At 41.4% G+C, this 27570-nt stretch overlaps 3 protein-coding genes across 4 annotated transcripts in view; 1 reads left to right on the forward strand and 2 right to left on the reverse strand.

Moving 5' to 3' along the window:
• Nucleotides 1-3797, reverse strand: part of SMN1 (survival of motor neuron 1, telomeric) — a 29183-nt gene extending 25386 nt beyond the window's left edge. The window contains exon 1 of one of the 2 annotated variants that reach the window (XM_040262676.1): nt 3658-3797. In XM_040262676.1, the coding sequence (XP_040118610.1) occupies nt 3658-3747 (90 nt within the window). In that variant the 5' untranslated portion in view covers nt 3748-3797. The remainder of the gene's footprint in view (nt 1-3657) is intronic. The other variant, XM_040262677.1, reaches the window with a different exon arrangement.
• Nucleotides 3798-14459: 10662 nt separating this feature from the next.
• Nucleotides 14460-18290, reverse strand: SERF1A (small EDRK-rich factor 1A). The gene is made up of 3 exons (XM_040262683.1): nt 18092-18290; nt 16999-17107; nt 14460-14726 (listed from the first exon to the last, which is right to left on the reverse strand). Exons 1-3 carry the CDS (start codon nt 18096-18098, stop codon nt 14654-14656), a joined length of 189 nt encoding a protein of 62 aa, XP_040118617.1. The 5' UTR covers nt 18099-18290; the 3' UTR covers nt 14460-14653.
• A 4444-nt stretch (nt 18291-22734) lies between these two features.
• BDP1 (B double prime 1, subunit of RNA polymerase III transcription initiation factor IIIB) overlaps nt 22735-27570 on the forward strand; it is an 82737-nt gene continuing 77901 nt past the window's right edge. Inside the window, 3 exon segments of the mRNA XM_040262655.1 lie at nt 22735-23213; nt 24623-24899; nt 26727-26836. Of these exon segments, the coding sequence (XP_040118589.1) occupies nt 23002-23213; nt 24623-24899; nt 26727-26836 (599 nt within the window). The 5' untranslated portion in view covers nt 22735-23001.

Raw genomic sequence — 27570 nt, forward strand, 5'->3', positions numbered from 1 at the left:
AAATCATTTTGTAGATAAGGAAAGTAACCACAAACAAGTAATTGACTTGTCTGAGGTTATGCTGCCCTTGGAATGGGAGATGTTCCTTAAAGCAGAAAATATGTCAATTCTGCCAATGCAAAAGGTACTACTTATAAAAGAAAGTCACACTCTACTCTATCATTAGAAGCGGGCACTCTTAAAAGACACAAATACACAGCAGTCCAAACTCATCACATTTCAACTGTTACAAGAAATTTCAAAATGAACAACCAAGATATCCATATAAAGCTATTATAAGAAGAAATATTTTAGGTGATAAAAATTCTCAACTAACAATCACAAATGGAAAAAAATGCAATAGCCATGTGAAATTAAATTGTCAAACAAGCATTTTCAGTATGGAAAAAACTGAAAATCAAAATTTCTAAAAACTCAGATGAGAAAAGAAGGCAATTGGGAGTCAAATCAGAAGTTAAACAAAATCAAGAAAGAAAAGGAAGAAAAAGTAATACTGATTACAAGGCACCCAAAGAAGAAGATAGTTGACTGAACATCTAACGGGTACCAAGGAATAGATGAAAAGAAAGAAGAAAGGAAAATAAAGTGGAGACTGGCAAAAAATATTTAGTATATGAGTAAATGGGGTTCCTGAAGAATTTAATAAACAGTAGTTAGGATTCCTGCTCTTACTGCTAAGGGCCTGGGTTCATTCCCTGGTCAGTGAACTAAGATCCCACAAGCCTCGGAGGGGAGCCAAAAAAAAAAAAAAAGAATTAAAATATATCTACTCCATGACCCAGGCATTCCCCAAAGAGAACTAAAAGCGTATGCTCATACAAAGTCTTCTACACTAATATTTATGGTGTTTCTATTTTTAACAGTCGCAAACTGAAAGCAACCCAAATGTTCATGAACAAGCGAATGAATAAACTGTAGCATATTTATGCAACAGGATCCTACAGCAATGAAAAGGAATGAATAACTGATACATAAATGGATGAAACGCAAAATATGCTGAATAAAAGATGCCACATTAAAAAAAAAGATTCCGTGTTTGTAAAATTCTAGAAAATGCAGACTAAACAAGGGTGACAGAAAGTGGACCAGCAGTTGTCTGGGGACAGGACATGAGGAGGGATGAAAGGGAAGAATTACAAAGGGGTATAAGGAAATTCAAATCGTCCCCCACACACTGGTGGCACATGGAGAAGCTGGGACAATATGAGAGAGACGGCTTGTCGGTCCCTAGCTGGCTCAGTCACCAGCTACTGCAACTCTGACAACTATGTGCATGCAAACACAGGAAAGGTCTGAAGCAGAACCACCCACTAAGACCTGCACAGGCTCCTGCCCCACAGAAATTACGAGAAAAATAAAATGATTGTTGTTCCAAGCCACCAAGTTTCGGGTGACCTGTTACCCAGCAATAGCAAAGAGAACAGACCATCAGGACTGCCTTTCATTTGTTCCTCAGTCATCAACAGTAGCCCAGCTCTGTCCCTACAGGCATTTCAAAATGAAATGTCTTCTTCCTATCTCTCAAATCAGTGTGCCAGAGATGGGGAAGGAATCTTCCTTGTTCCTCACCTCCACTTCCAGATGATTCTTCCTCCCTAAAACTCCCAGGTTTGAAAATTCTATCACCAAACTCTACTGTCCACTATCCCTTCTCACAGCAATCACCTACAGCCTCCTGGGTCACCCTGCTTCATTCCCTGAGGTTTATATCCCAGTCCTCTCTCCAACCCTACTCCTGTCATAAGTTCTGGTTATTTAAAAACCCATGTACATGATCCTTCCAATACCCTATCCTTGTTTGTTCTTTCAGTGCTTCGCTACCAATGACCTTTTAGAGTGCCCAGTCTCAGCTACCCACTTCTACGGTCTTTAATATAACCATTAACTACAACCTCTCTATAAACTCAACTAAGAATCCTACTCTCAAGCTACCATCTGCCAGGCTCTACAACTTAATCCTAGTAGGTTGATGATGACAGTCATCTCACCTCCCTGCGCCTGGTGAAACTGTGACCTTCCCACTTGTTAAACTGTCTCTCAACATCCTAATGTCCTCTCTTTCTTAGCCAGCTTAAATTCCACCATCAGTCAAGAAGATAACTCTCTGTACTGGCCTCCTCACTTCATACTAAGTTAAAACCATAACCACTATTCATTGACTTTGCCCTCGCACACCTGGATTTGAATTTAACTAATGAAAAACACGATCATGCTATCTAGTCTCCTTTCAACTTATAACCACTAGGCTTTGAATGTTGCCTAGCAACAATTTCACTACATTTAATCCAACGCTCTCCCACTTTCCTAGAGGCTCACTTTCCTACCCTCTCTCTTCCCTAACCTCTAACACCTGACCCCTGGTCCCTCCTCACTACTGATGACTTGCTTCTTTTACTGAGAATAGCAACAATCAAAACAGAATTTTCATAATCTGCCACTATATCTGCCCATCCACACAAATCTGTACCCATATAACTGAACTGTCAATATTTCTAACAACCACATCCATTCCCTCCTACCTACTCTAGAACATTGCTGCCGCAATCCTCTTCTTTCTTCTGCAAAATCAATTATATCCTCATTGGATCTTTCCTATCAGCCCACAAACATGTTGAAACATTGTTCCCATCTTCAAAATAAAAAACCAATTAAGAATCCTCTTTATCTCACTCCCTGTCCATCTGATTTCTCTATCTTTCAGTATCCACAATAAACCTTGAAATATTTGCTTATATGTGTTGCCTTGAATTTTCCCTCTCTGACTCTTGAACTCGCTCCAATCACATTTCACTCAAGAATGAGTTCTAAACTACCACAACATTGTTAATCCGCTATACCCCAATACAAAAGTTAAAAAGATTTTTTTTTTAAGAATGAGTTCTAATCTTACCCCCTTATAAACCTGCTGTACCTGTAGTCTTCCCCATCTTAGTTAAAGGCAACAATCTTTTCAGTTCTTCAGAACAATCTTGGAGTTATCCTTCACTTTCCTCTCTCAAGCCTCTATTATTGTATCCACGTGCACAACCTGTTGCCTCCGATTTCAAAATATATCCAGAATCCAAGTGATTTTGCTCTTCACGGCTAACAACTGGATCATTTCAATAAACTCCTAACTAGTTTCCCTGCTCGGAGAAGGCGATGGCACCCTACTCCAGTACTCTTGCCTGGAAAATCCCACGGACGGAGGAGCCTGGTAGGCTGCAGTCCATGGGGTCGCGAAGAGTCGGACACGACTGAGCGACTTCCCTTTCACTCTTCCCTTTCATGCACTGGAGAAGGAAATGGCAACCCACTCCAGTGTTCCTGCCTGGAGAATCCCAGGGACGGGGGAGCCTGGTGGGCTGCCGTCTATGGGGTCGCACAGAGTCGGACACGACTGAAGTGACTTAGCAGCAGTTTCCCTGCTTCGCCCTGGCCCGTCCCCACACACCTCCCACCCTCTCTCAGAGCTAGGGGGTGGACAGCCAAAGGACAGTCAAGTAGCGGCAACGCTCAAAGTCATTACGGAGCCCAAACTGGGCGAAGAAGGAGCTTGAGGCTGAGGCTCCCAGGTGAAGAAAGAGGTAGAAACATGCGGATCACGGCCGCGCAGTGAGCGGACCGGCCGGGGGAGGAGCGCGGGGGTTGGTCGCGACAGCGGGGCCTCAACCTCACCTCGCCAGTGCCGCGCCGGAACAGTACCGAGTCCTCCGGCTCCGGGAAGCCGCCGCCACTGCCACCGCCGCCGCCGCCGCCCATCGCCATGGCTAGCCCGCTGCCGGGTGCGCGGCGTGGGCTCCGTCCCTCGGCGAGTGACGACTTCCGCCGCCCGGCCTCTGGGACCGGAAGAGCATGGCGGCCTCGGCGCTGCCGGCCGGCGTCAGGGGTGCTCAGTGTGCTCTCCGCGCGCGGGCGCCACCTGCCTCTGTCGGCCTCTGACGGGCCCTCTCTGTATCCTTTAAGTCCTTTGATTTCACTCTTTCGTCTGCTCGTAGAGTGTTTCGACCCGTTTTTTGTTTTAAACAATAAGTCCTCTTAGAAAAATGGTGTTCGTTGCAGGTCACTTAGAAAATATGGGTAAGCAAGAAGTAAAAATCAGTCCATTGTTAACCTATAATTATATAGCTGCCATTTTTTAAAAGTGCTTTTAAGACATTCATGTACTTGTGCTAAGTTGCTTCAGTCGTGTCCGACTCTGTGTGACCCTATGGACTGTAGTCCACCAGGCTCCTCTGTCCATGGGATTCTCCAGACAAGGATACTGTAGGGGGTTGCCGTTTCCTCCTTCAGGAGATCGTCCCCATCCAGGGATGAATCTGCATCTCTTGCAGTCTTCTATATTGGCAAGGATGGAAGGATGTGTGCGTCCTCAGTCATGTCCGGCTCTTTCCGACCGAATGGACTGTAGCCCACCGGACTCCTTTGTCCATGGGGATTCTCCAGGCAAGAATACTGGAGTGGGTTGCCACGCCCTCCTCCAAGGGATCTTCACAAGCCAGGGATCGAACCCACGTCTCTTGAGTTTCCTCCATTAGCAGGCAGGTTCTTTACCACTAGCGCCACCTGGGAAGCCCCTATATGTACTTATGTTCACAACAATCTTTTGAGTTAGGGGCTGTTATTACCATTTAATGGAGAAGGAAATGGCAGCCCACTCCAGCATTCTTGCCTGGAGAATCCCATGAACAGAGGAGCCTGGCAGGCTACAGTCCATGGGGTCGCAGAGTCGGACACGATTGAAGCGACTTAGCATGCATAGTAAGGCATTCCCATTTGAAGATGGGGAAACTGAGGCACAGAGCATTTACACAGCTGTCTGGAATCCAGCATTCCTTTAACACGGCCTAGCCATAGCATTTGGTTTAATATTCTCCCTAATCTTCTTGTGAGTTTTTGAACTTAAAAACATGAATTGTGTCGTTTTTTTTAATCTGTGTGTTTACATGGGTCAAGCAGGTTTTTAGTTCTTTGTAGAAGCTTACCCTATACTTTTCCAGTATTCCTTATTGAGCATTTAGACTTGCTAAATGGCTTCCATGTTCCTATTGTAATTGAATTTTTTAAAAAAGTCAGGGAAATTTGAGGGCTCCCTTCGGCTTCTGTAGATACCAGAAATGTATTTTTTAAATGCTTAGATTTCTTCAGTCATAATTCTCAAAATGACAATATGATGCAGAAGTTTAAACACTTTGGAACCAAGTTTCTTTTTAAATTTTTTTAGACAGACTTTACATTTTATAATACTCATCTTTTAAAAAAAAATTGTTGGTTTTTAGCTGTGCTGGGTCTTCCTTGTGGCATAGTCTTTCTCTAGTTGTGGCAAGGGAGCCTATTCATTATTTAAGGCGTACAATTTAGCGGGTTTTAGTATAGTCACAAGACTGTGCATTTCTACCACTAAATTGCAAAATGTTTTAATCACCCCCTAAAAGAAACCTTGTATCCAGTAAAGTCACTCCACATTCTCCTTTTTCCAGTCCCTCACAACCACTAACCTACTGTCTAGATTTTCTTGCTCTGGATATTTCATGTAAATGGGATCATATGTGATCTTTTGTGCCTTTCTTCACTTGGCATGTTTTCAAGGAGGAATTAGCTTTAATTAGTATTTAATGGCAAGTTTCTTTGTTGAAAAAGTATTTCTACTTACCAAAAAGTAGAGAAGTAAATTTCCCCTTACTTGGTTCCTCAATAAAAATGAACTACGGCAATGTTTGTTATCAGAGAAAACATGTTTTTTTCTTGATGGTGACATCCAGATTTGAATCACTATATGGATTTTACAAAGTTATTGCACATGATAGACAAAGCACTCAAAGCATAGGGTAGTGGATTTTCAAAGGAAACCATTTCATCAGATTTGAAGGCACTTATGTAAACATTAAATTTAACATCACGGTCATGGAGGGTCCTGGGTCTGAGTACCTTGCCTGACACCTGGCAGGGGCCCCATACACATGGCTGAATGTGTAATCCCCCCTACTGCAGGAACAGCTCCATTCTCCAAGGCCCTAGGACTCTCCTACAGGCTAGTCCTGGTGGTTCTGCCCTGTACACACAACACTCTTATTTTCATATTCTGTTTTTCCTGCTAGCAACCCCTGTGAGCAAGTGTCTTCATGCTTTATGTCTGTTCTCATGAGGCCAGTTCAGAGTAAGTGATGCCTAAAAAGTGTTTGGTAAATCAATGGATTGTGGTAACCCAACCCAGCCCTGACACTTGTCAGTAGGCTAGTCTATTAGAGGAACGTTATTCACAGATGTATAAATTGCACTTGCATGAGAAAGAATTTCATTAAGTAGACCTCCAGATGTTCAAGCTGGATTTAGAAAAGGCAGAGGAACCAGAGATCAAATCTCCAACATCCGTTGGATCCTTGAAAAAGCAAGAGAGTTCCAGAAAAATATCTGCTGTATTGACTATGCCAAAGCCTTTGACTCTGTCAATCAATACAAACTGTGGAAAATTCTTCAAGAATGGGAATACCAGACCACCTTACTGGCCCCCTGAGAAATCTGTATGCAGGTCAAGAAGCAACACTTGGAAACAGATATGGAACAATGGATTGGTTGCAAATTGGGAAAGGAGTACGTCAAGGATGTATATTGTCACCCTGCTTATTTAACTATATGCAGAGTACGTCATGTGTAATTCCAGGCTGGATGAAGCACAAGCTGGAATCAAGACTGCCAAGAGAAATATCAATAACCTCAGATATGCAGATTATACCACCCTTATGGCAGAAACTCCAGTACTTTGGCCACCTCATGTGAAGAGTTGACTCATTGTAAAAGACTCTGATGCTGGGAGGGATTGGGGTCAGGAGGAAAAGGGGACGACAGAGGATTAGATGGCTGGATGGCATCACTGACTCAATGGAAGTGAGTTTGAGTGAACTCCGGGAAATGGTAATGGACAGGGAGGCCTGGCATACTGCGATTCGTGGGGTCGCAAAGAGTCGGACACGACTGAGTGACAACTGAACTAAATGGCAGAAAGCAAAGAGGAACTGAAGAGGGACTACTAAGTCACTTCAGTCGTGTCCGACTCTGTGCGACCCCATAGACGGCAGCCCACCAGGCTCCACTGTCCCTGGGACTCTCCAGGCAAGAACACTGGAGTGGGTTGCCATTTCCTTCTCCAGTGCATGAAAGTGAAAAGTGAAAGTGAAGTCACTCAGTCATGTCCGACTCTTCCATACCCCATGGACTGCAGCGTACTAGGCTCCTCCGTCCATGGGATTTTCCAGGCAAGAGTACTGGAGTGGGGTGCCACTGCCTTCTCCGGAAGAGGGGCTGTTGGACCATTTCTTAGCATCTGATCCAGTTGGTGAGGAAAGTGACAGCATTCCAAAGAAGGCTGTTGAAAGAAACAACTCTTTCCCAGTAACAGCTCTTTTGCTTAAAGTTGCCTTCCCACTGTCACTGGAGCTGTTTTCAAGTTATCGAGAAATGCCAACAGACGGTGTGGGTTAACATTAACAGTAAATCATGGCTTCATAGATTATGTATATGCTTTTAAATCTTACATAACAAGAAGTAAAACAAGTCAAACCATTTTTTCTTTGAAGAACTAAAAGAACAGACTGTCTCTGATGATCTTGAAAACTGTATACTGGCTTCAAGGCAGATTGTTCTGTAATCTGACCAATAATGTAGAACTTTTCATACATGTTTATAAAATAAATCTTAGAAGAAAAAAACTTCATGAACTGGAACCAGTCTTTGTGTGTATGGAATTTTCACACCAAAAACCTACATTCGGTGAATCTTGGAACTTGCCATGATCAAGTAAGTGACTCAAATGATTAGTGAACAAGTTTCCACTTAGGGTAATATATATTGGTATTGTCATGTAGAACAGCCAATAAACAAAAGACCAAAACCGATTAGTTCCTCACTTTTACCTTATCTTCAGAGTCTTTCTGAAGGATAAATCAGGATATCAGAGATGTGTCAATGATTTGTGTACAAGAATGCTCACTATTAAAGCAGCAGAAATTTGAAAATTCCAAAGGATGTTTTGGAAGAATATTTGAATGATATTATGGACAGATAGTAGCATAATTCATAAATGACATAATCACTCATCCAGTATGTAAAGTTTGGATTCATTTTCCTCACATCATACACCAAAATACATTCTGGGTGACTTTTTATAAAGTAACATTTGGGATGGGGGAGATTTTAAGACAGAAATAAGAAACTATGCAAGAACTGAAAAATACAATTTGGGGGTCAGGCAGGAAAAGGAGCTGAGTTAAAGAGTAAGTAATAAGGGGTGCTGGGTACTATAGTCAGTAACTCAAGACTATCCCTCTGCATACCTCTGCACCCCCACTCTCTCCACCTACTTCCCATCCTAAACAAAGGCATTCAAGTTCACAGTAAAAAATTTTAACATGTCAGGACAAGTCTGCCAGTTGTCAGTCTGCATCTTCAGTTAGTAAAGAAACTACGCATTTAAATCAAAATTACAATGAGATATCACCTCATATCAGTCAGAATGGCCATCACCAAAAAGCCTACAAATAAATGCTGGAGAGAGTGTGGCGAAAAGGGAACCTCCTACACTATTGGTGGGAATGTAAATTGCTACAGCCACCATGGAGAACAGTATGGAGGTTCCTTAAAAAACTAAAAATAGAACTACCACATAAATCCTGTAATCCCACTCCTGGGCATACATCTGGAGAAAACCATAATTCAAAAGATGCATGTACCCCAATAATCACTGGAGCACTATTTACAATAGCTGAGACATGGAAGCAATGTCACTGACAGCAATATGGATAGACCTAGAGATTATTGTACTAAGTTAAGTAAGCCAGAGAAAGATACCATGTAATATTGCTTACATGTGGAATCTAAGAGAAAAAGATACAAATAAACTTATGTACAAACAGAAATAGACCCACAGACAGAAAACAAATTTATGTTTACCAAAGGGGACAGAGGGTGGGAGAGAGAAATTAGGATTTTGGAATTAACATATACACCCAACTAGATGTAAAATAGATAATGAATACAGACTTATTGTATAGCATAGGGAACTATGAAACAATATTTTGTACTAACCTATGAAGGAAAAGAATCTGAAAAAAATATGCATATGTATGTATAACTGAATCACTTTGCTGTACACCTGAAACATATTTTAAACTATATACTTCAATTAAAAAAAGAAACTAGGCATTTGATCATGTAAATAACAACTGACAAAAGTGACATAAGTAAAACAAAAGGACAAACAATAATTTAGAAAATATCTGTAACAAGAAAAGTGAATATTCTTTAATATATATTAAAAAAAGCTTTGTCAAATACAAATAACAGCAAAGTAAGCTAGTCATAGAAGAAAAAAACCAAAAGAGCCAATAAATATTGAACAAATGTCCAAACTCTTGAAGCTCTGAATTCAGTCTGCTTGGATTCATATTCTTAACCTGCCACTAACTAGATAGGTGACCTTGGGGAAAGTCCTTAACCAAAACCTCAGTTTCCATAAAATCTATAAAAATGAACATAACAGGACTTCCCTGGTGGTTCAGTGGATAAGAATCCGCCTGCCAACACAGAGGACACAGGTTCGATGCCTCAGTTCAGTTTAGCCACTCAGTTGTGTCAGACTCTTTGCAACCCCATGGACTGCAGCACGCTGGGCTTCCCTGTCCATCACCAATTCCCGAAACTTTCTCAAACTCATGTCCATCGAGTTGGTGATGCCATCCAACCATCCTCCTGCCTTCAATCTTTCCCAGCATCAGGGTCTTTTCAAATGGGTCAGTTCTTCACATCAGGTAGCCAAAGTATTGGAGTTTCAACTTCAGCATTAGGCTTCCAATGAATATTCAAGACTGATACATTTTAGGATGAACCGGTTGGATGGTTGATCTCCTTGCAGTCCAAGGGACTCTCAAGAGTCTTCTCCAACACCACAATTCAAAAGCATCAATTCTTAGGCGCTCAGCTTTCTTTATAGTCCCAACTGTTACATCCATACATGACCACTGGAAAAACCATAGCCTTGACTAGACAGACCTTTGTTGGTAAAGTAATGCCTCTGCTTTTGAATATGCTGTCTAGGTTGGTCATAGCTTTTCTTCCAAGGAGCAAGCCTCTTTTTAATTTTATGGCTGCACTCACCATCTGCAGTGATTTTGGAGCCCCCCAAAATAAAGTCTCTCACTGTTTGCATTGTCTTCCCATCTATATGCCATGAAGTGATGGGACTGGATGCCATGATCTTAGTTTTTTGAATGTTGAGCTTTAAGCCAACTTTTTCACTCTCCTCTTTCACTTTCATCAAGAGGCTCTTTAGTTCTTCTTCACTTTCTGCCATAAGAGTGGTGTCATCTGCATATCTGAGATTATTGATATTTCTCCTGGCAATCTTGGTTCCAGCCTGTGCTTCATCCAGCGTGGCATTTCACATGATATACTCTGCATATAAGTTAAATAAGCAGGGTGACAATATATAAGCTTGATGTACTCCTTTCCCTATTTGGAACCAGTCTGTTGTTCCATGTCCATTTTTAAGTGTTGCTTCTTGACCTGCATACAGATTTCTCAGGAGGCAGGTAAGGTGGTCTGGTATTCCCATCTCTTTCAGAATTTTCTAGTTTGTTGTGATCCACATAGTCAAAGGCTGTGGCATAGTCAATAAAACAGAAAGAGATCTTTTTCTGGAACTCTCTTGCTTTTTTGATGATCCAACCGATGTTGACAATTTGATCTCTGGTTCCTCTGCCTTTTCTAAAACCAGCTTGAACATTTGGAAGTTCACGGTTCACATACTTTTGAAGCCTGGCTTGGAGAATTTTGAGCATTACTTTACTAGCATGTGAGATGAGTGCAATTGTGTGGTAGTTTGAGCATTCTTTGGCATTGCCTTTCTTTGGGGGTGGAATGAAAACTGACCTTTTCCAGTCCTGTGGCCACTGCTGAGTTTTCCAAATTTGCTGGCATATTGAGTGCAGCACTTTCACAGCATCATCTTTTAGGATTTGAAATAGCTCAACTGGAATTCCATCACCTTCACTAGCTTTGTTTGTAGTGATGCTTCCTAAGACCCACTTGACTTCGCATTCCAGGATGTCTGGCTCTAGGTGAGTGATCACACCACCATGGTTATCTGTGTCATGAAGATCTTTTTGGTATAGTTCTTCTGTGTATTCTTCTAGTTCTTAATATCTTCTGCTTCTGTTACGTCCGTATCATTTCTGTCCTTTATTGTGCCCATCTTTCCATGAAATGTTCCCTTGGTATCTCTAATACGTGTTTGATGCCTGGCCCGGGAAGATTCCACGTGCTGCAGAGCAACTAAGTCTGTGTGCCACAAATACCTGAAGCCCTAGAGCCCATGCTCAGCAACGAGAGAAGCCACCACAATGAGAAGTCTGCACACCACAATTAGAGAGTAACCCCCGCTCACCTCAACTAGAGAAAAGCCTGCACAGCAACAAAACCCCAACAGAACCAAAGATAAAGTATATACGTAGTTATATAGTTATATATGTGTGGGTATATATACATATGTGTGTATATATATATATACATATGTATGTGTATATATATATGTGTACATAAATGAGCCCACAGGCCACAAGCCATGGTCAAAAAAAATACAGGATTTCTTATTCTTTATGAAGAATTTTATATGAATTTATAATTATCTCAAAATTTTAAAAAGATTAAAAGATTATGTACTTTATTTGAACCATGAATTCATTCAAGTGCCATAAAAATTAATCAAAAAACATTTGGATTTAAATTTTAATGATTAATTACTACCTAGAAATCTTATCAATATCTATATTCTTTTGAAGATGGAAATTTTCTCTAGATTTTTAAGAATTAACGTTTAATTATTTATTTATTTATTGCCACGCCTTGAGGGCCTGTAGGATCTTAGTTCCCTGAAGTGACGTGTTAGTCGCTCAGTCATGTCCAGCTCTTTGTGACCCTGTGGACTGTAGCCTACCAGGCTTCTCTGTCCATGGAATTCTCCAGGCAAGAATACTGGAGTGGGTTGCTATTCCCTTCTCCAGAGAATCTTCCTGACCCAGGAATCGAACTGGGGTCTCCTGTATTGCAGGCAGATTCTTTACTGTTTGTTTACTAGTTCCCTGACCAGGGGTCAAACCATCCCTAGCCCCAACCCCTGCCCACTTTGGAAGCTCACAGTCTTAACCACTGTACCAGCAAGGAAGTCTCAGGAATGAACTTTTGAAAAGTCCAAACTCATTCCTCTACATAGGATATTTTAGACATGAAAATTATTCATCTTTTAAGAAAGGAAATAAAGGGGGACTTCCCTGGGGGTCCAGGGGTTGGGACTCTGTCCTTCCACTGCAGAGGGAGTGGGTTTGATTCCTGGTCAGGGAACCAGGATCCTGCTGCATGCCATACAGTTTGGCCACACACACACACACAAAAAGAAAGGATGTGGCTTCAAGCATAATAAGCTCTTTGTACTCAAGGCTTATCACTCTGTAAAGAAATTCTGGAGATAGAATTACAGAAATCAGACTCATAAAGAATCTTTGTGGTACAATCAGTCTTCTTCATTATATCTTTCGTTGGAATGTAACTTAAGCTGTTGTAGTCCTTTAGACCTTGTGAGCACCATCATATAAAACTGTTTTGTTTTTTTGCCATGTGGTATGTGGGATCTTAGTTTCCTGGCCAGGATCAAACCCATGCCCCTGGCATTGGAAGTGCAGACCTTTAACCACTGGACCACTAGGGAAGTTCCACCATCATATAAAGTTTTGAAGATGAAAGGTAACCCCCAAAATAGAACGCAGCTTTATTTTAACTTAAAATTTGTGTTAATATGAAGATAACTCAAGCTAAAAAACGTTTGCCTTATTCGTATTAGAGACACTTAGGATTCCATCCTGTTTATGGTTGGTACCATTGCTAAGTGACCTATCACAAGATCACTAGAACCATCATTAAGATGTTAGGTGAACTCTTGAAGGTCCATTCATGTAATGGTAGACGTAACAGATGATTTGTAAAAACCTGAATTGTATGATGTGAAAAATCAAATATTTGAGTAATACTTTAATTTTTTTTTAGTAATACTTTAAAGTTATTCATCACTACATGATATTTTTACTCTTCTTGCAATAAATATGCATGTTTACTTCAGAATAGAATGAGGTTTCAAATGTCAGTTTCTCTAAGTTAATGTATTTCCAAATTTAAAATCAAGTTACAAATTTTTGAAGAGTCTCAGAACAGATTAAAATTGGCAAATATAGATAATAAAGGCAGTGGATCAGCCAGTAAAAAGCTAGTATGAAGGTTAAAAGACAAAAGCAACTAAAACTACAATTAGACGCTAAGTAATGCATAAAATAAAAAAGATATAAAATATATCAAAAACATAAAACATAGGATGTGGAGAAAAGGGAACACTTGTACACTGTTGGTGGGTATGTAAATTGGTGCAGCCACTGTGGAAAACAGCATGGAGGATCCTTAAAACACTAAAAATAGAACTACCATATGATCCAGCAATAACACTCTTTAGAGTATCTGAAGAAAATGAAAACACTAATTTGAAAAGATGCATGCACCGCAATGTGCACAGCAGCATTATTTACAATAGTTAAGATATGGAAGCAGTGTCCAATCAACATATAAATGGATAAAGAAGATGTGGCATATATGTGTGTGCAGATTCACACATACACACAATTAAATATTACTCAGCAATTTTAAAAAAATGACATTCTGCCATTTGCAACAACGTATGTGGACTTGGTGGGAATTATGCTTAGTGAAGTTAAGTCAGACAAAGACAAATACCATATAGTTTCACTTACATGCATAAACAATTAGACTGCAGTAAAAAAATATTAACATATCCATAAAAAAAGAGGCACTCTTAGAACACTAAGAGTGAATCCTCATGTAAACTATGTACTTTGGGTGATAATGACGTGTCAGTGTAGGTTCATTAGTTATAACAAAGGTACCACTCTGGCTGGGGATGTTCATAATGGGGAGGCTATGCATGAGTAAGGCCAGGGGGTTATACCAGAAATCTAATAAATTTTGCTGTGACCCTAATTTTGCTCTAAAAAAATAAAGCCTATTAAAAAAGGCACTTATTCCAGAAAAATTTAAAGCTGAGACTTCATTTAGTTTACCTTCTTTGAGTTGTTGTTCCAAGTGGTTTGCACTATTTTGTAAATTCTTCAAACCAGTTGATTACAAAGCAAAATTAGATAAATGTATCTTAAATTCTGCTATACTATGTTATATATGTTACATTAGTATATGCTATATATAAACTATTATACTATTATATATTATAAAGTAGACTTTAAAGATCTACTTTAACAAAGTTTATGGCAAAGATTCTAGATTTGTAGACACGATCCTATTACCTGATCATATTACCTTCCTAATAAATTAATAAATGCTCACTGCTGATAAAAAAAATAATGTTCACCAATATGTCATATGCATGGTTAGTGTTTTATTCTTTGAAGAATGGTTCTGAAACATCACACTAAGTCAGGTTGAAAGGAAAAGTTTAAAATAGTTTTATAAGGATATAACATATGTACTGACTGTTCACTCTACAAAATCTTGATCATAGAGCTTATGATACACCTAGTTAGCAGTAGCACCCCGGTTTTCCAGATAGTCATTATTTCTCTTTTGTTTGCATAGACTTCCTCTCATTGGCTGCCTTCTGCTTTTGTTGCATGATCTCAGAGTCCCTATAATGGGGAAAAAGGCTGTAAGTCGTTACAGAAAAATTATGTTCTCCCTTGTATTCTATAATAATCCATTCAGTATCATAGAAGACAATTTAAAAGAAGATATACAATTTCACATCTTTCCATTCTCATGGATGGAAATGGAATGGGAAGGCAAAACGGAAATACTTTGAAGTCAGGTCTTATTTTGACTACAATTTGTGTTCAGGTATGTGTGTGTGTCCTTATGTTTCATATATATCACACATATACACATCATTTGACATGAAGCAGTTATATGCAGAAATAATGGCAAATATTCTTGGTTGTCAACACAGTTAATTCACTCTAAATGTTTTCATGAAAGGGGCATTTCAGAAGTGTTCTAGGTATCTTAAATGATACCTAGGATTAGGACATAGATGTCATTATATTAAGCAATTCAGTTTCTTATAAGCCAAAAGCCACATAGCTAGTGACGAAAAATGGATTACACTCAAGCAGGATATTCAGGGCATTTTCTTAACTCTTTGTGTCTCTGGTTGAACCTACAAGTACTGTGAACTAAGACCAAACTACCTGGGCTGGAGGGTCCATGAGCCCATATTAAAAACATATTAAATCACTATATATTCAACAGCTCCAATCTGCCAGGCACTTTGCTGGCTCTGAATTAAATCCCACAACAACTTTGAGTTATTGTCTTTATGTTTCAGGTTAAAAAGTTAAAGGCTTAGAGCTAACTCATCTGCCTCAAATCACATAAAAACCAAGGTTTGTCCAGTTTCAAAGTCTAGGCTCTTTCCTATATTGTCACTGCATATTTAATATTAGGTTTTAATTCAGGATGAGTAGCTCTGTCCATGTCATTAAGACATTTCTGTAAAGCCAGTAGCAAAAATAAAGAATGAGAAGGAAGGAAAAACAAGACAGTTACCCAGAAAAATGAGGTATCCTGAATAAAAAGTTCCTTTTCTGTTTGTAACCAAACTCTGCTCCGTTTGCTGTGTGACACTAGTAGTGTTACTGAAGTTCCGAGCCTCAGTCTCATTGCATGCACTGAGGCTGATGCTGCTTTTCAGGACTGTAATGAATAGAGGTTGATATAGAGCACCTAGCACAGAGCTTTGTAAATAGTGGGTAGTCATTAAGCAGTGGCTATCACTAAGCCACGCTGTACTAGGTTTCCCAACAGAAATACGATTTCAGGGTTACTGACCTGTACCACTCCACTGATTAGTTCACCTCTCCTCCTATCTAAGCAAATTTGAAGCAAAGTTTATCACTTTAACAATAAATGTCATAGAAAGTGTGAAGTGGTAATTAAGGGATTCAACCTCATTAAACTCTGGCTGTATATCAGAATCACCTAGGGAACTTTTAAAATCAGGTTTAACTTAAGTATAATAAAATGTACTACCTAGAGCACCTTTTTGGAGGGCTATGCAGCATGGTGGCATATGAGATCTTAATTCCAGGACCAGCACAGAGTCTTAGCCACTGGACCACCAGGGAAGTCTCCCTAAAGCACCTTTTAATATCCAGCCCCAGACCAATTAAATCAGGACTGGGTGTAAGGCATAGGTTTGAGCAGACGTCAAGATTTCCCAGGTGGTTTTAATGTGTAGCCAGGCTTGAGGACCACAGAGAAGCCATAATGAAGCCTGTGTCATCTATTATTCACCTGATCTCCAAGTGTCACATGGACAACAAAATTTGATTTTAGAAAAAAATTAAATTTCGCTTTGTTTTTTTAGAAAAATGAATGATTTTCCTAAAAAAACCCTTAAGCTGTAGTGTTAAAGTATTTCTGTAGCAACTTTATATTGTCATTTATAGTCATATATCAAGGCTGTATACCTGCATTCTCTCCAATTCAGTGGCTTCTGAAGATATAACTACATATACTTTGTGTCTGTTTCAAAAGAGTTATCAATATAATTGGTGACCTGTCATACAGACAAGTATACATAGGTTGTCTGCTTTGAAAATGTTTATCCTTAGCACCTAACAATGCGTTGCACACAGAAGCTAAATGAAATTCTTACGGTTGTGGAGTTGAATGAAATTCTCTGCGAGACAAATTATAGCTTGAGAGCTTCAAATTCTTCATCCATGAGTTGGGATAATGACTACCCTACATAGTTTTAGTATGACTGGCACATAACTGATAGGCAGCTAGCTGTTAACTGGTCCTGCAGGTTAGGCCTCATTCTACTAAGGACTTAAAAACTGCTTTCCATTCTTCAAAATAAGAACTTGTGTGACTGGAGAATTCCTTCACATCACTTACCGCTGCTTCCTCTGAGAGGTAGTCAGGCTATCCTCTTTTCTTTTTCCCTTACTAATTTCCTGGGATTTCTTCATGTTTTTCTGGCGGGCAAGTTCTCGTTGATTTCCACCTACAAAGAGAAACAGCCATGTTATTTTTCCATCTCCAAAATTGATAACTCCATTCTAGGGCTCCTATTTAAAAGGATTTGAAGTTTGCCTTTGAAGAGATGAGCCGGCAGAGTACTGCATGGAAAGGTGTTTAGGGATCTGACGACAAGGAGGAAGCTTAAAGTAAACACTTAAGGTCTTAATAATATTATGGTACCCGTTAAGGTGCTCACTGACTATAAATACCAGACCTCTTAAAAGAGGCATTCCAATGGTCTGTCTATATGGGCCAGTATCCTAAAATAAGGTCTGGCTTTTTGAGATGAAGAGAGAAAGATCCATACCACAGATCGTATCTCGCACACATTTTGTTGTTTTTAGTCGCTCAGTTGTGTCCAACTCTTTTGTGACGACTGTAGCCCGCCAGGGTCCTCTGTTCATGGGATTTCCCAGGCAAGAATACTGGAGTGGGTTGCCATTTCCTTCTCCAGGGGATCTTCCAGACCCAGGGATCCCTGTATCTCCTGTATCCGCTGAGCCGCCAGAGAAGCCCTAGCATGAGCTGGCCCTTTGTAATTCAACCGTTAAGCGAGCAAGTACAGCTGCTTCCAAGACAGTACCTTCCAGGGCCAAACAAAGAGCTAGGGAGGAGACCCAGGAAGACTCAGTGCTCATTAGGCCTCAGGACTTGAAGTATTAAGTACCAGCATAAAACCTCCAGACCTAGGATCTCGCTCCCTGGGATCTCCACACACCTCACCTCCGGGGAGGGGTTCCTGACGCGTCAACTCGCACCTGTGAGGCAGACACCTACCTGCCGGATCTCTCAGGCCGGACAAGACTCAATCGCCCCCTCCCTCTGCGGACTAAAAACCCGGTGCGCGTAGCTGCTAGACCGAAGGGGTTTCACCAGCCCGCCCCTGCCTCCTCGCCCGCCGCGCCGCGGAGCTCGACTTCCTCGCAGGACACTCCCTGCCGCTTTCCCTACCCGTCCGCACACTCACGGGCCATGATGACAACCAGACCGAGCCTGCAAGAGAGCGACTCGGAAAAGCAACGACCGCCACGCACGCTCAGCCGCTGTTCCCACCCGTTGATCTGGAAGACTGAGCCACCCTGCCGGCCCCCCGCCGGGATACGCCTGTGCTCTGCCGGCGGCCCCGCCCACCGAGACCCGACAACAGCCGCCGGCGTGGCCGGCGAGCGACTGCGCGTGCGCGGCCAGGAGGGCGGGGCCTGCTCTGCTGGGGCTCCGAGGCCGCAGCTGCAGGTGTAGCGCCGTAGGTCGGTCTCAGGGGTCCCTTTGGCCCTGCAAGCTTGGTAGCGTCCTGAAAGCGGGTCCTTGAGTCTGAGAGAGGTATAGGCGTGTGCGGATTTCCCCCTCTGTATCCGGGGCACTAGGGCTTCACTAGCCCCCATATTTTTGCTAAAGACGTAAACAAAACAGTGTCTATAACTTTTTCGACAAAGAACGTTAGTTTTGTTGTTGTTGTTGTTTCCCGCATCTCATTGTAGAGGCCTAACGGAGAGAAGGGGGACAGAACAGGTTGAAGGTTAATTGTGAAAGGCAGTGTTGGCCCTTTACATATTTTCCTTCTTTATTCACGCACCAAGCCGGCAAGGTAGGCTCGTGCTGTGCTGTGCTTAGTTGTTCAGTCGTGTCCAACCTCTGCGACCTCAAGGACTGCCATGGGATTCTCCAGGCAAGAACACTGGAGTGGGTTACCATGCTCTCCTCCAGGGGATCTTCCCAACCCAGGGATCGAATCCAGGTCTCCCACATTGCAGGCGGATTCTTTCCCATCTGAGCCACCAGGGAAGCCCAAGGTAGGCTTAATTCTCATTTTAGGAAAGAGGAGCCTGAGACTCTGAGACCAGAAGTGCAGACCTAGTAAGGAGGGACTGGTAGAAGTGAAAGTCAAATTTAAAAAGGGCTCTCAAGTCTCTTCATTTCCCATTTGATCCCAGTGCGCTTGTCACCGTGGATAGTACTTTAGAGTTCTGTGGATCTGTGTTTGGGTTGTGTGATGGGGAGAGAGTGCTAGGGAACGCAGTCTTATCACGAATTCAAAAGAGCCGAGAATAAAAGTTATGACCAAACTAGACAGCATATTAAAAAGCAGAGAGATTGCTTTGCCAACAAAGGTTCATCTAGTCAAGACTATGGTTTTTCCAGTAGTCATGTATGGATGTGAGAGTTGGACTATAAAGAAAGCTGAGCGCCAAAGAATTGATGCATTTGAACTGTGGTGTTGGAAAAGACTTTTGACTGTCACTTGGACTGCAAGGAGATTCAACCAGTCCATCCTAAAGGAGATCAGTCCTGAGTGTTCATTGGAAGGACTGATGTGGAAGCTGAAACTCTAATACTTTGGCCACCTGATTCGAAGAACTGACTCATTTGAAAAGACCCTGATGCTGGGAAAGATTGAAGGTGGGAGGAGAAGGGGATGACAAAGGATCACCGACTCAATGGACATGAGTTTGGGTAAACTCTGGGAGTCGGTGATGGACAGGGAAGCCTGGCATGCTGCAGTCCATGGGGTTGTAAAGAGTTGGACACAACTGAGCGACTGAACTGAACTGAACCTTAAACTTACATAAAGCCATGGAGCATCTGCCATTGCTAGAAACAGACATGTAGATGCTTGGTGCTTATTTTCTTTGTCTATTCCTCTATTACAAACAGAAATGTGTAGAGTTTGTCTGGACACCCTAAAATCACCCTTTTTGTAAAAAAGTTTTCAATTTGGAAGGTTTCATATATTTACAAAAGTATAGAAAATACCGTGATGAACCTCTGAGTATGTACAACCAAGCTTCAACAATTTTTGTTTCACCTCATAAAAAGTACCCGAGGGTTCTGGACATGGAATATCTGGATATCGAAAGCCCAGCTTTCCCAATCAGTAGGTGTGTGAACTTGGGAATGTCATTTCATTGCATTAAAGCTTTCTTACCTAAAAATCGGGGAGGTAATTGTACCTCCTTCACTCATCGAATGAGTATATGTGAAGTGCTCAGTGCCCAGTACAGGAATGCACGCACATGTTAGTTATATTTGTCATCATTCTTTCAGCCTCCCAGAGCCTTTCCTGCTTACCACTATCCCTGAATCCCATTCGTCCTCCTCAGAACTCCTCATAGGCCAGGTGTCTGTTTCCACTTAGAGTCCTCTTCTGCAGAAACTTGAGCAGGGGAAAAGATTGGTTTTCTGGTGGGGAAAAGATTGATTTTCTGGCGCTTTATAGAGATAAAGAGATCATCTAAAGAGGAAGGGAGGGGAGTTTGGGATTAAAGTTAAGTGGTAGAGTTGTTTCTGTGTGTGGTCTTAAGAGTCTAATTGAGTTTTTTCTTTGCAGCTACAACTATAGTTTTTGAGTTGCAGGGATACATATGATATATACTGTGTATACAAGTAATATGTGTGTCTGCCAGAGAAACCTGGGGACTTTTAAAGTTATAATACTGTTAAGACTATACCAACTTTGATATGTAAAAATATCTTATGATTTTATCTTAAATAGTAAAATTGAATCTGACTCTAGTCCCATCCCTTTACAAAGGGGAAATTAAATCCTAGTCATTATTTACTTCTTTACCCGCAGAATTGTGTGAATACCATAGACTCTTAGGTGAAACAGAACATTTGGGGAAAGGTCTGGTTTCTTCAGTGTATACCAGAATATGCTGTCCAAAGCTGTGGGGTTCTGGCAGTAGTTCTGAGATTCTTGAGATATCTTCAGCAGGGGTTATTTTTGTCAAGTCCTTGAGCTCTCTTAGGTGTGTTTGAGGTCTTGTTCCCTCTCCAGAGTACTGGAGGGAGACCACGTCAGACCTTCATTTCCTTCCCAGTCTTAAAGGAATCTCTTCTGATTTTTCAGCCTTGTTTTCCTACTCTTAATAATACTTGTCTCTTTTCTTTCTGTTTCTGGATGAACTAGCAATCTCTTTAATCAGTTCAGGATTTTATTCCTTTGACATTTTGTTCTTAATGTAGTAAGATGTTCTTGCAGAATTTTCTTCTCCTAAGAAGGAAGTCAGGTCTTTGTTTTCCACCTATGAGTCAGGGGACTTGTATAACCAGTTCAAACACAGGCCCACAATCTAGGGAGTCAGCCTGTTCTCTGGACATTTCCCCTCTCATCATAGAGCACTTCCCTAACCACCCTGCATAAGGTAAGCCAGCCTTCCATTAACCTCTGGCATAATTTCCTTTAAATTTCTTTCATGGCATTTAGTAATTCTTAAATTATCTTGTTCACTTGTTGAATTTTTTTCTCCCACCCAGTATTCCTTGCTTATTGCTCTATTGCTCCCTCTTGAAGCATATTAAGAATGCTCATATTAATTTACAAAGTTTAACTACAGTAACTTTAAAATTTCTTTTAATTTTTGACTGTGTCACAAGGTTTGTGGTGTCTTAGTTCCTTGATCAGAGATGAAACCAGTGTCCTTGGCAGTGAAAGTGCAGAGTGCTAACCACTGGACATCCAGGGAATTCCCATTAACTATAATAATTTTTGAACAGAAATTATATTCACGTTTAACAGTAAACAACTTATACAATGAATGTTGTTCTTCCCATGACTTACTTCCCAGAAACACAATTCCCTTCCTGGAAATGAACTATTATCACTTTCTTCACACTTGAATTTCTAATCTACATTCTACTCAATTTAGAATTTTTTTGAGAACTTTATTTTTTACCTTATTTATTTATTTATAGCTGTGCTGGCCTTTGTTGCAGCCAGTGGGCTTTTTCTCTAGTTGTGGTGAGGCAGGGCCACTCTAGTTGCTGTGCATGGACTTACTGTGATGGTTTCTTTTGTTGCTGAGCACAGACTCTAGGAGCTTCAGTAGTTCAGCTTGTGGGCTCTAGAGCTTGGGCTCAATAGATCTGGTGCAGGGGCTTAGTTGCCCCTTGGCGTGTGGAGTCTTAGTTCCCGGACCAGGGATCAGACCCACGTACCTTGCATTGGATCAAGGATTCTTAACCACTGGACCACCAGAGCAGTCCCTTCAATTTAGAATTTTTAAGCCTTAGCATGTGCTGGCGAACAGACAGTGTTCGTGTTCTACAGGACCCTGTAAAAATGGCCGGTGGCTCAGAGAGTAAAGCATATGCCTGCAGTGTGGGAGACCCAGGTTCAATTTCTAGGTTGGGAAGATCCCCTGGAGAAGGAAATGGCAACCCACTCCAGCACCCTTGCCGGGAAAGTCCCATGGACAGAGAAGCCTGGTAGGCTACCGTCCATGGGGTCGCAAAGGGTCGGACACGACTGAGCGACTTCACTTTCACTAAAAATGGCCAGTAGTTTAAAAAGAATTTTTTTGGTCTCACTACCTGGCGGGTGGGATCTTATTTGCCCAACCAGGGATGAAACCCAGTGCCCTCTGCAATGGAATCACTGGATCATCAGGGAAGTCCCAAGGCCAGCAGTTTTAATAATTTCCATAAAAGTGTGGGGTGAGGGATTTACTACTTCCTTCTCCTCTTTTGAACAGCTCCTAAGGACCCCTGGAGAGAGACGAGCACCTTGCCACAAGTCTCTCAGTATTTCCGGTTCCCAGGTAACCCAGGCTCCCTAGCTTGACAGTTACCATGGCTCCGGTCGCTGTACGTCATTCTCCGGCGCTGGATGATGACGTAATCAGTTCCGGCGCTCTCCGAGGGCGGGGGAGCAAGGTATAGGAGAAAACTTAGCTATTAGTGTAGCAGGGTCATGAAGAAGAGGCGGCGGCGGGAGGTCCCGGGCTGTGGCTGGGGCGCGAAATTGCGGTAGCTGGCCGCTGGGCTGGTGGTGTGGCTTTGTGAGAAGGGCGTAGTTCCTAAAGCCCTCTCCGGGCAGCGGCCGGGGCTCGGGGCTGCGAGCGGCCCTGGGGCCGCCTCCCCGGGCCCCCTGGCTCCGCCATGTTCCGCAGGGCACGCCTTAGCGTGAAGCCGAATGTCAGGCCCGGGGCAGGCGCCAGGGCCTCCACCGCCCCCAATTCCCAGCGTGACCAAGAGGCTCCAAGGCCGCAGGAGCCTGCCGCGGCCTCTGCTCCGAAGCCAGCGGAATCCACAGATGTGCCCCCGGTGGATTTCGGGGAAGCGGAGCCCCAAGACAAGACTCCCAAGAACAGGTAAGTGCTCGCAGAGGGGAGCATTTTCATTTGCTCCCGCCTCTTCGGGCGCTTCACCTGGAAGCCGAGCAAAGAAAGTTTACCGTAGAAGTACTCGCTCGCTCGCACTAAGGCTGACAGTTGAGGCCCACGAACACGCTGCCAAGTGCAGTTGGGCCCTCTGACCACGGTGTGGCAGGTGTGGGGTTTGTTACAAGGTATAGATTCTCGGGGAGAGGACCGTGTCTTCAAGTGGTGGTGGGAGGAATCCCGGTCTAACAGTCTTCGGGAAAACTCACACATTAGAGCATTTAGGTTACCACTGTTTTCATCCTTTTGAAGTACATTGTAGGGGAAAGTTGTTTTTTTTAGTCTTATAAACGTTTATTTTTAAAAGAAAGGCAGTGTTATTTTGATTCTGCTGATTTATGTTAGTGGAAAGGAGGTCTGGTTACTTGTTTTGATTTGTGGGTGTGCCCCTTTAACTGTGGTGAACCTGTTTTCTGAATAGAAAAGCACGTATCATGTACTACATTTCGATTCAGGATTCTTCTTAATTTTACAATTTATAGACTTTGCGCAGGCAGAATTTACTCATCTGCAAAATAGGGATAACTCTCACTTCAAAAATTATTGTGGAGATTAGAGATAACTGATAAAAACTATCTTGCACAGGGCATGCGGAATAGTTGCCTATCTTTAGGTGTTTAAAGGTGAGGCAACAAAGTAATTAAAGTTAAGATATGTTAAGCTACTAATGACCTCTGTTTCTATATTATAAATGTGAGGGGACCGATGAAAATCAACCCTATTAAATAACAATGAGATGGCATAAATTTCTTTTATATTGTGACAGGAAGGTGACAATTTCTTTTTTATTCCTTTTTTTGACTTGACTTCTGTTGATCTCAAACTGGTACTTAGTAATTTTCAAGTTTTTTACATGAATTTGTTTCAGAATTTCTCCCAACAATGGAATACAAATAGCAGTTACTGTAGTGTTGAGACCAGCTGCAGTTGGCAGTGTTCCTGGGCTTCACCTGTTAAATTAATAAAGTTCACAGAGATAATGTTAAGTACATGTGATGCATGATTATTGATAATTTACAAAATTACTCGTTCTGTTGTCTTGATCTGTTTAAGTTCAAGAATACAGCTTTCTTAGACTTGACATTTTGGGAATATGCGTTGTTTTTTTATCATATATTTCCTATTTTGGGGGTGGGTCTTTGCTAATTGTAAGAGCCCATAGATTGTATGTTCTTCTCCTTATTGCAACCTCTGTTTAAGTCATTGATTTTTAATAATTGATTATGATTTTAATAATCCAAAAGGCTTTGCTGTTTTGGATTTTTGTCAGACTAGTTTTTAAGACTAGAATGTTTCAAAGAAGATCCATAATGCCATTTTTTCTTTTTAAATATCCACAGTGTTGAAAAGACTGATGATGGGAAGGATGTTGAAGAATCCAGTAAGCCTTCCTTTACTGTTTCACAGAAAAGAAAGCGAATACCAAGTACTTCTAGTCTGGTCAGACCTAGTGTCAGTGTTCCTTCAGAACCTCATCCTTTATCTACAGTTAATCAAGAAGCTCCACAGCCAAACCCTGTTCCAACAAAAGAGAAACAGCCATGTTCAGACAGATACCGAATATACAAAGCCCAGAAACTGAGGGAAATGTTAAAAGAAGAATTGAGGAAAGAGAAGGTATGATAGAAAAATCAGAATTTTGACTGTTGCCTGCTAGGTTTCTGTTTTTATGTTAGTCGACTGTCATTTGGAGGAAAAATAAGCATCTGTAACATTAAAAAAATTTTTCTATTTGGCTGCGGTGAACCTTGGTTTGATCTTCGCTGCAACTTACGGGATCTTTAGTTGCGGCATGTGGACTCTTGAGTTGTAGCATGTGGGATCTAGTTTCCTGACCAGGAATGGGACCCCAGGCCCTCTTCCTTGGGAGCAGAGTCTTCGCCACTCGACCACCAGGGAAGTCCCAAGCATCTATAGAATTTTGATGTGGGAAACAAAACCAAATAAGATCCCTCGTATTAATAGAGTATCTCCCTTTGTTAAGAGAATGAGAAGCACAATGGCGTTATAAGCTATTTTTGCCCCTATATTAATTTTTCTGTATTTTATTCATCTATATCTTTCATTCTTTTTGGAGGCCACAGATAGAAGTTTCACATTTGTACACACACATATACAGATACACAAACAAATGTATTTATAAACTAATCCTTCAGTGAGATTTTTCACAAGGATGTCCAATTGAGTTACATTCATTTGAATTATGACACGTGTAGTTGAGCAAAATGAATTGGTAATATTTTCTAAATTGCTGCTGCTAAGTCACTTTAGTCATGTCCGACTCTGTGCAACCCCATAGATGGCAGCCCACCAGGCTCCCCCGTCCCTGGGATTCTCCAGGCAAGAACACTGGAGTGGGTTGCCATTTCCTTCTCCAGTGCATGAAAGTGAAAAGTCAAAGTGAAGTCGCTCAATTGTGTTAGACTCTTAGCGATCTTGTAGACGGCAGCCCACCAGGCTCCTCCGTCCATGGGATTTTCCAGGCAAGAGTACTGGAGTGGGGTGCCATTGCCTTCTCCGTTTCTAAACTGACAATATGGGAAATTATGAATGGGGGAAATATGTGTGTATATGTCTAATAGAGTCTGCATTCTTTTTCTGAGAGTGCAATGTAACAGAGTAGTGAAACATATAACCTCTAGACTTTGATACTTAAGAGCTGAACTTATAGTCCTCCCTTACTATTAATATGTGATGTTGAACAATTTAATCTTCCACGTCTGTTTTCTCATTTGTAAAATAGACTGGTAATAGTATCCATCTCATTGGAAGGTTGTGAAGCATAAATGAGTTAATATGGGTAAAACACATTTAGACTAGTGTCTACCAATTAGGAAGCCCGACAAATGTCAACTTTTATTATTAGTTTGTAGAGTGCCTCCCTTTTTAACTAAGAGAAAGGCCCTTATCTTGGTGCTTTTTTTTTTTTGGCCATGCCTTGAGGCTTGCAGGATCTTAGTTCCCTGTCCAGGGATTGAACCCTTGCTCTCTGGCAGTGAAGCGTGGAGTCCTACCCACTGGCCCTCCAGGGAAGTCCTTCCTCGTGCTTTATGTCTGTCTCATTCAAATACCTCAACTGTGTGAAGTGGCTGTCACTATTTATTTAGGAGGAAATAAGCTCCGGGAGGTTTTACATGCTACAATTTTTTAATCAATTTATAAAACTTTTCCTAAAATTAGGCATAATTGTTATGGGAATAATAGACTCAATAATACACTTGCAATGAATGTAGTAATGGGCTTATACTTAAATATATATGTCTAAAAATCTCTTTAAAAATTTTTTTAAAATTTATGTATCTTTCTTTGGCCCCCACCAGGAATTGAACAGTGTCTCCTGCAGTGGAAGCACGGAGTCTTAACCACTGGACTGCCAGGGAATTTCCCTAAAGTTCTTCTATATTTGTCAAATAACAGTGCATCTCTGTGTGTTTGTGTATCTAGAAGCAATGGAAAAACAAGTATGCCGTAAATGAAACTCAGAGGCCACCGGATCGTTCCAAAATGACTATGAGAGACTTCATATATTATCTTCCAGAGAGCAATCCAATGACGTAAGTGATCTTTATTTCTGTTTTACTTTCTTTGGGTATGTAGTGATGTAAGTATCACTTGTAGAGTTCATGTTTTTCAAAAACATGTTGATGAAATGTTTAGCACATGTGATGTCCATTTGGATAAGAATTTTGTAACAAAAATTAGTGTTATTTCAGGTAACTATTTTCTTGGGATGGTAAATGACGACTTTTACCTCCAAGATTAAAAACAACTTTCCTTTGTTAATATTACCAAGATGCAGTAAAAACCAACTGAACAGCTTTTCTCTAATCTGGATTGCCATTTATATTTCTTACCTACTATAATATAGTCTAAAGGGGTGATCTAACTTTTATACCCTACCTCCTAATTAAATATAGCAACATTTGATTAACCAGTCCTCCCAGAACAAAACTTCTTTGATCAGAGTTAGTCTGGGGAGGCAGAGAGATTGTGATAAATCCCCTCACTGTTGTGTTGTTGGTGTGGGGGTGAGGGGAGGAGAGTGGCATGTTTCCAGTGCAGCCTGTGTCGAGTTCAGCAGGTCTTTGGCCGGAGGGAAGGGCCGGAGACCGAGGTTGTCTGACATCTGGGAGCTGGAAACAAGCCGCCTAGGTTACTTCGTGCTTTTGCTGAGGAACTGAGGGAAGAGTGTTTCCTTCTTAAGGCCTAACAAATTATTTATATTGATAACAAAAGTGTCTGAGTGAAAAATTGAGTGTAAGACCACACCATCATTAGTGGTAGTGTT

This window comes from Oryx dammah, unplaced genomic scaffold (genome assembly GCF_014754425.2).
Source record: "Oryx dammah isolate SB20612 unplaced genomic scaffold, SCBI_Odam_1.1 HiC_scaffold_20, whole genome shotgun sequence".
In the NCBI taxonomy this organism is placed as follows: Eukaryota; Metazoa; Chordata; class Mammalia; order Artiodactyla; family Bovidae; genus Oryx; species Oryx dammah.

Excerpts from the sequence above, each read along its gene's own strand:
- SERF1A (XM_040262683.1), bottom strand. Across the intron at positions 14,727-16,998 it reads ACCTCTCAGAGGAAGCAGCG|GGACTCTGAGATCATGCAAC; the intron begins GTAAGTGATGTG and ends TCCCCATTATAG.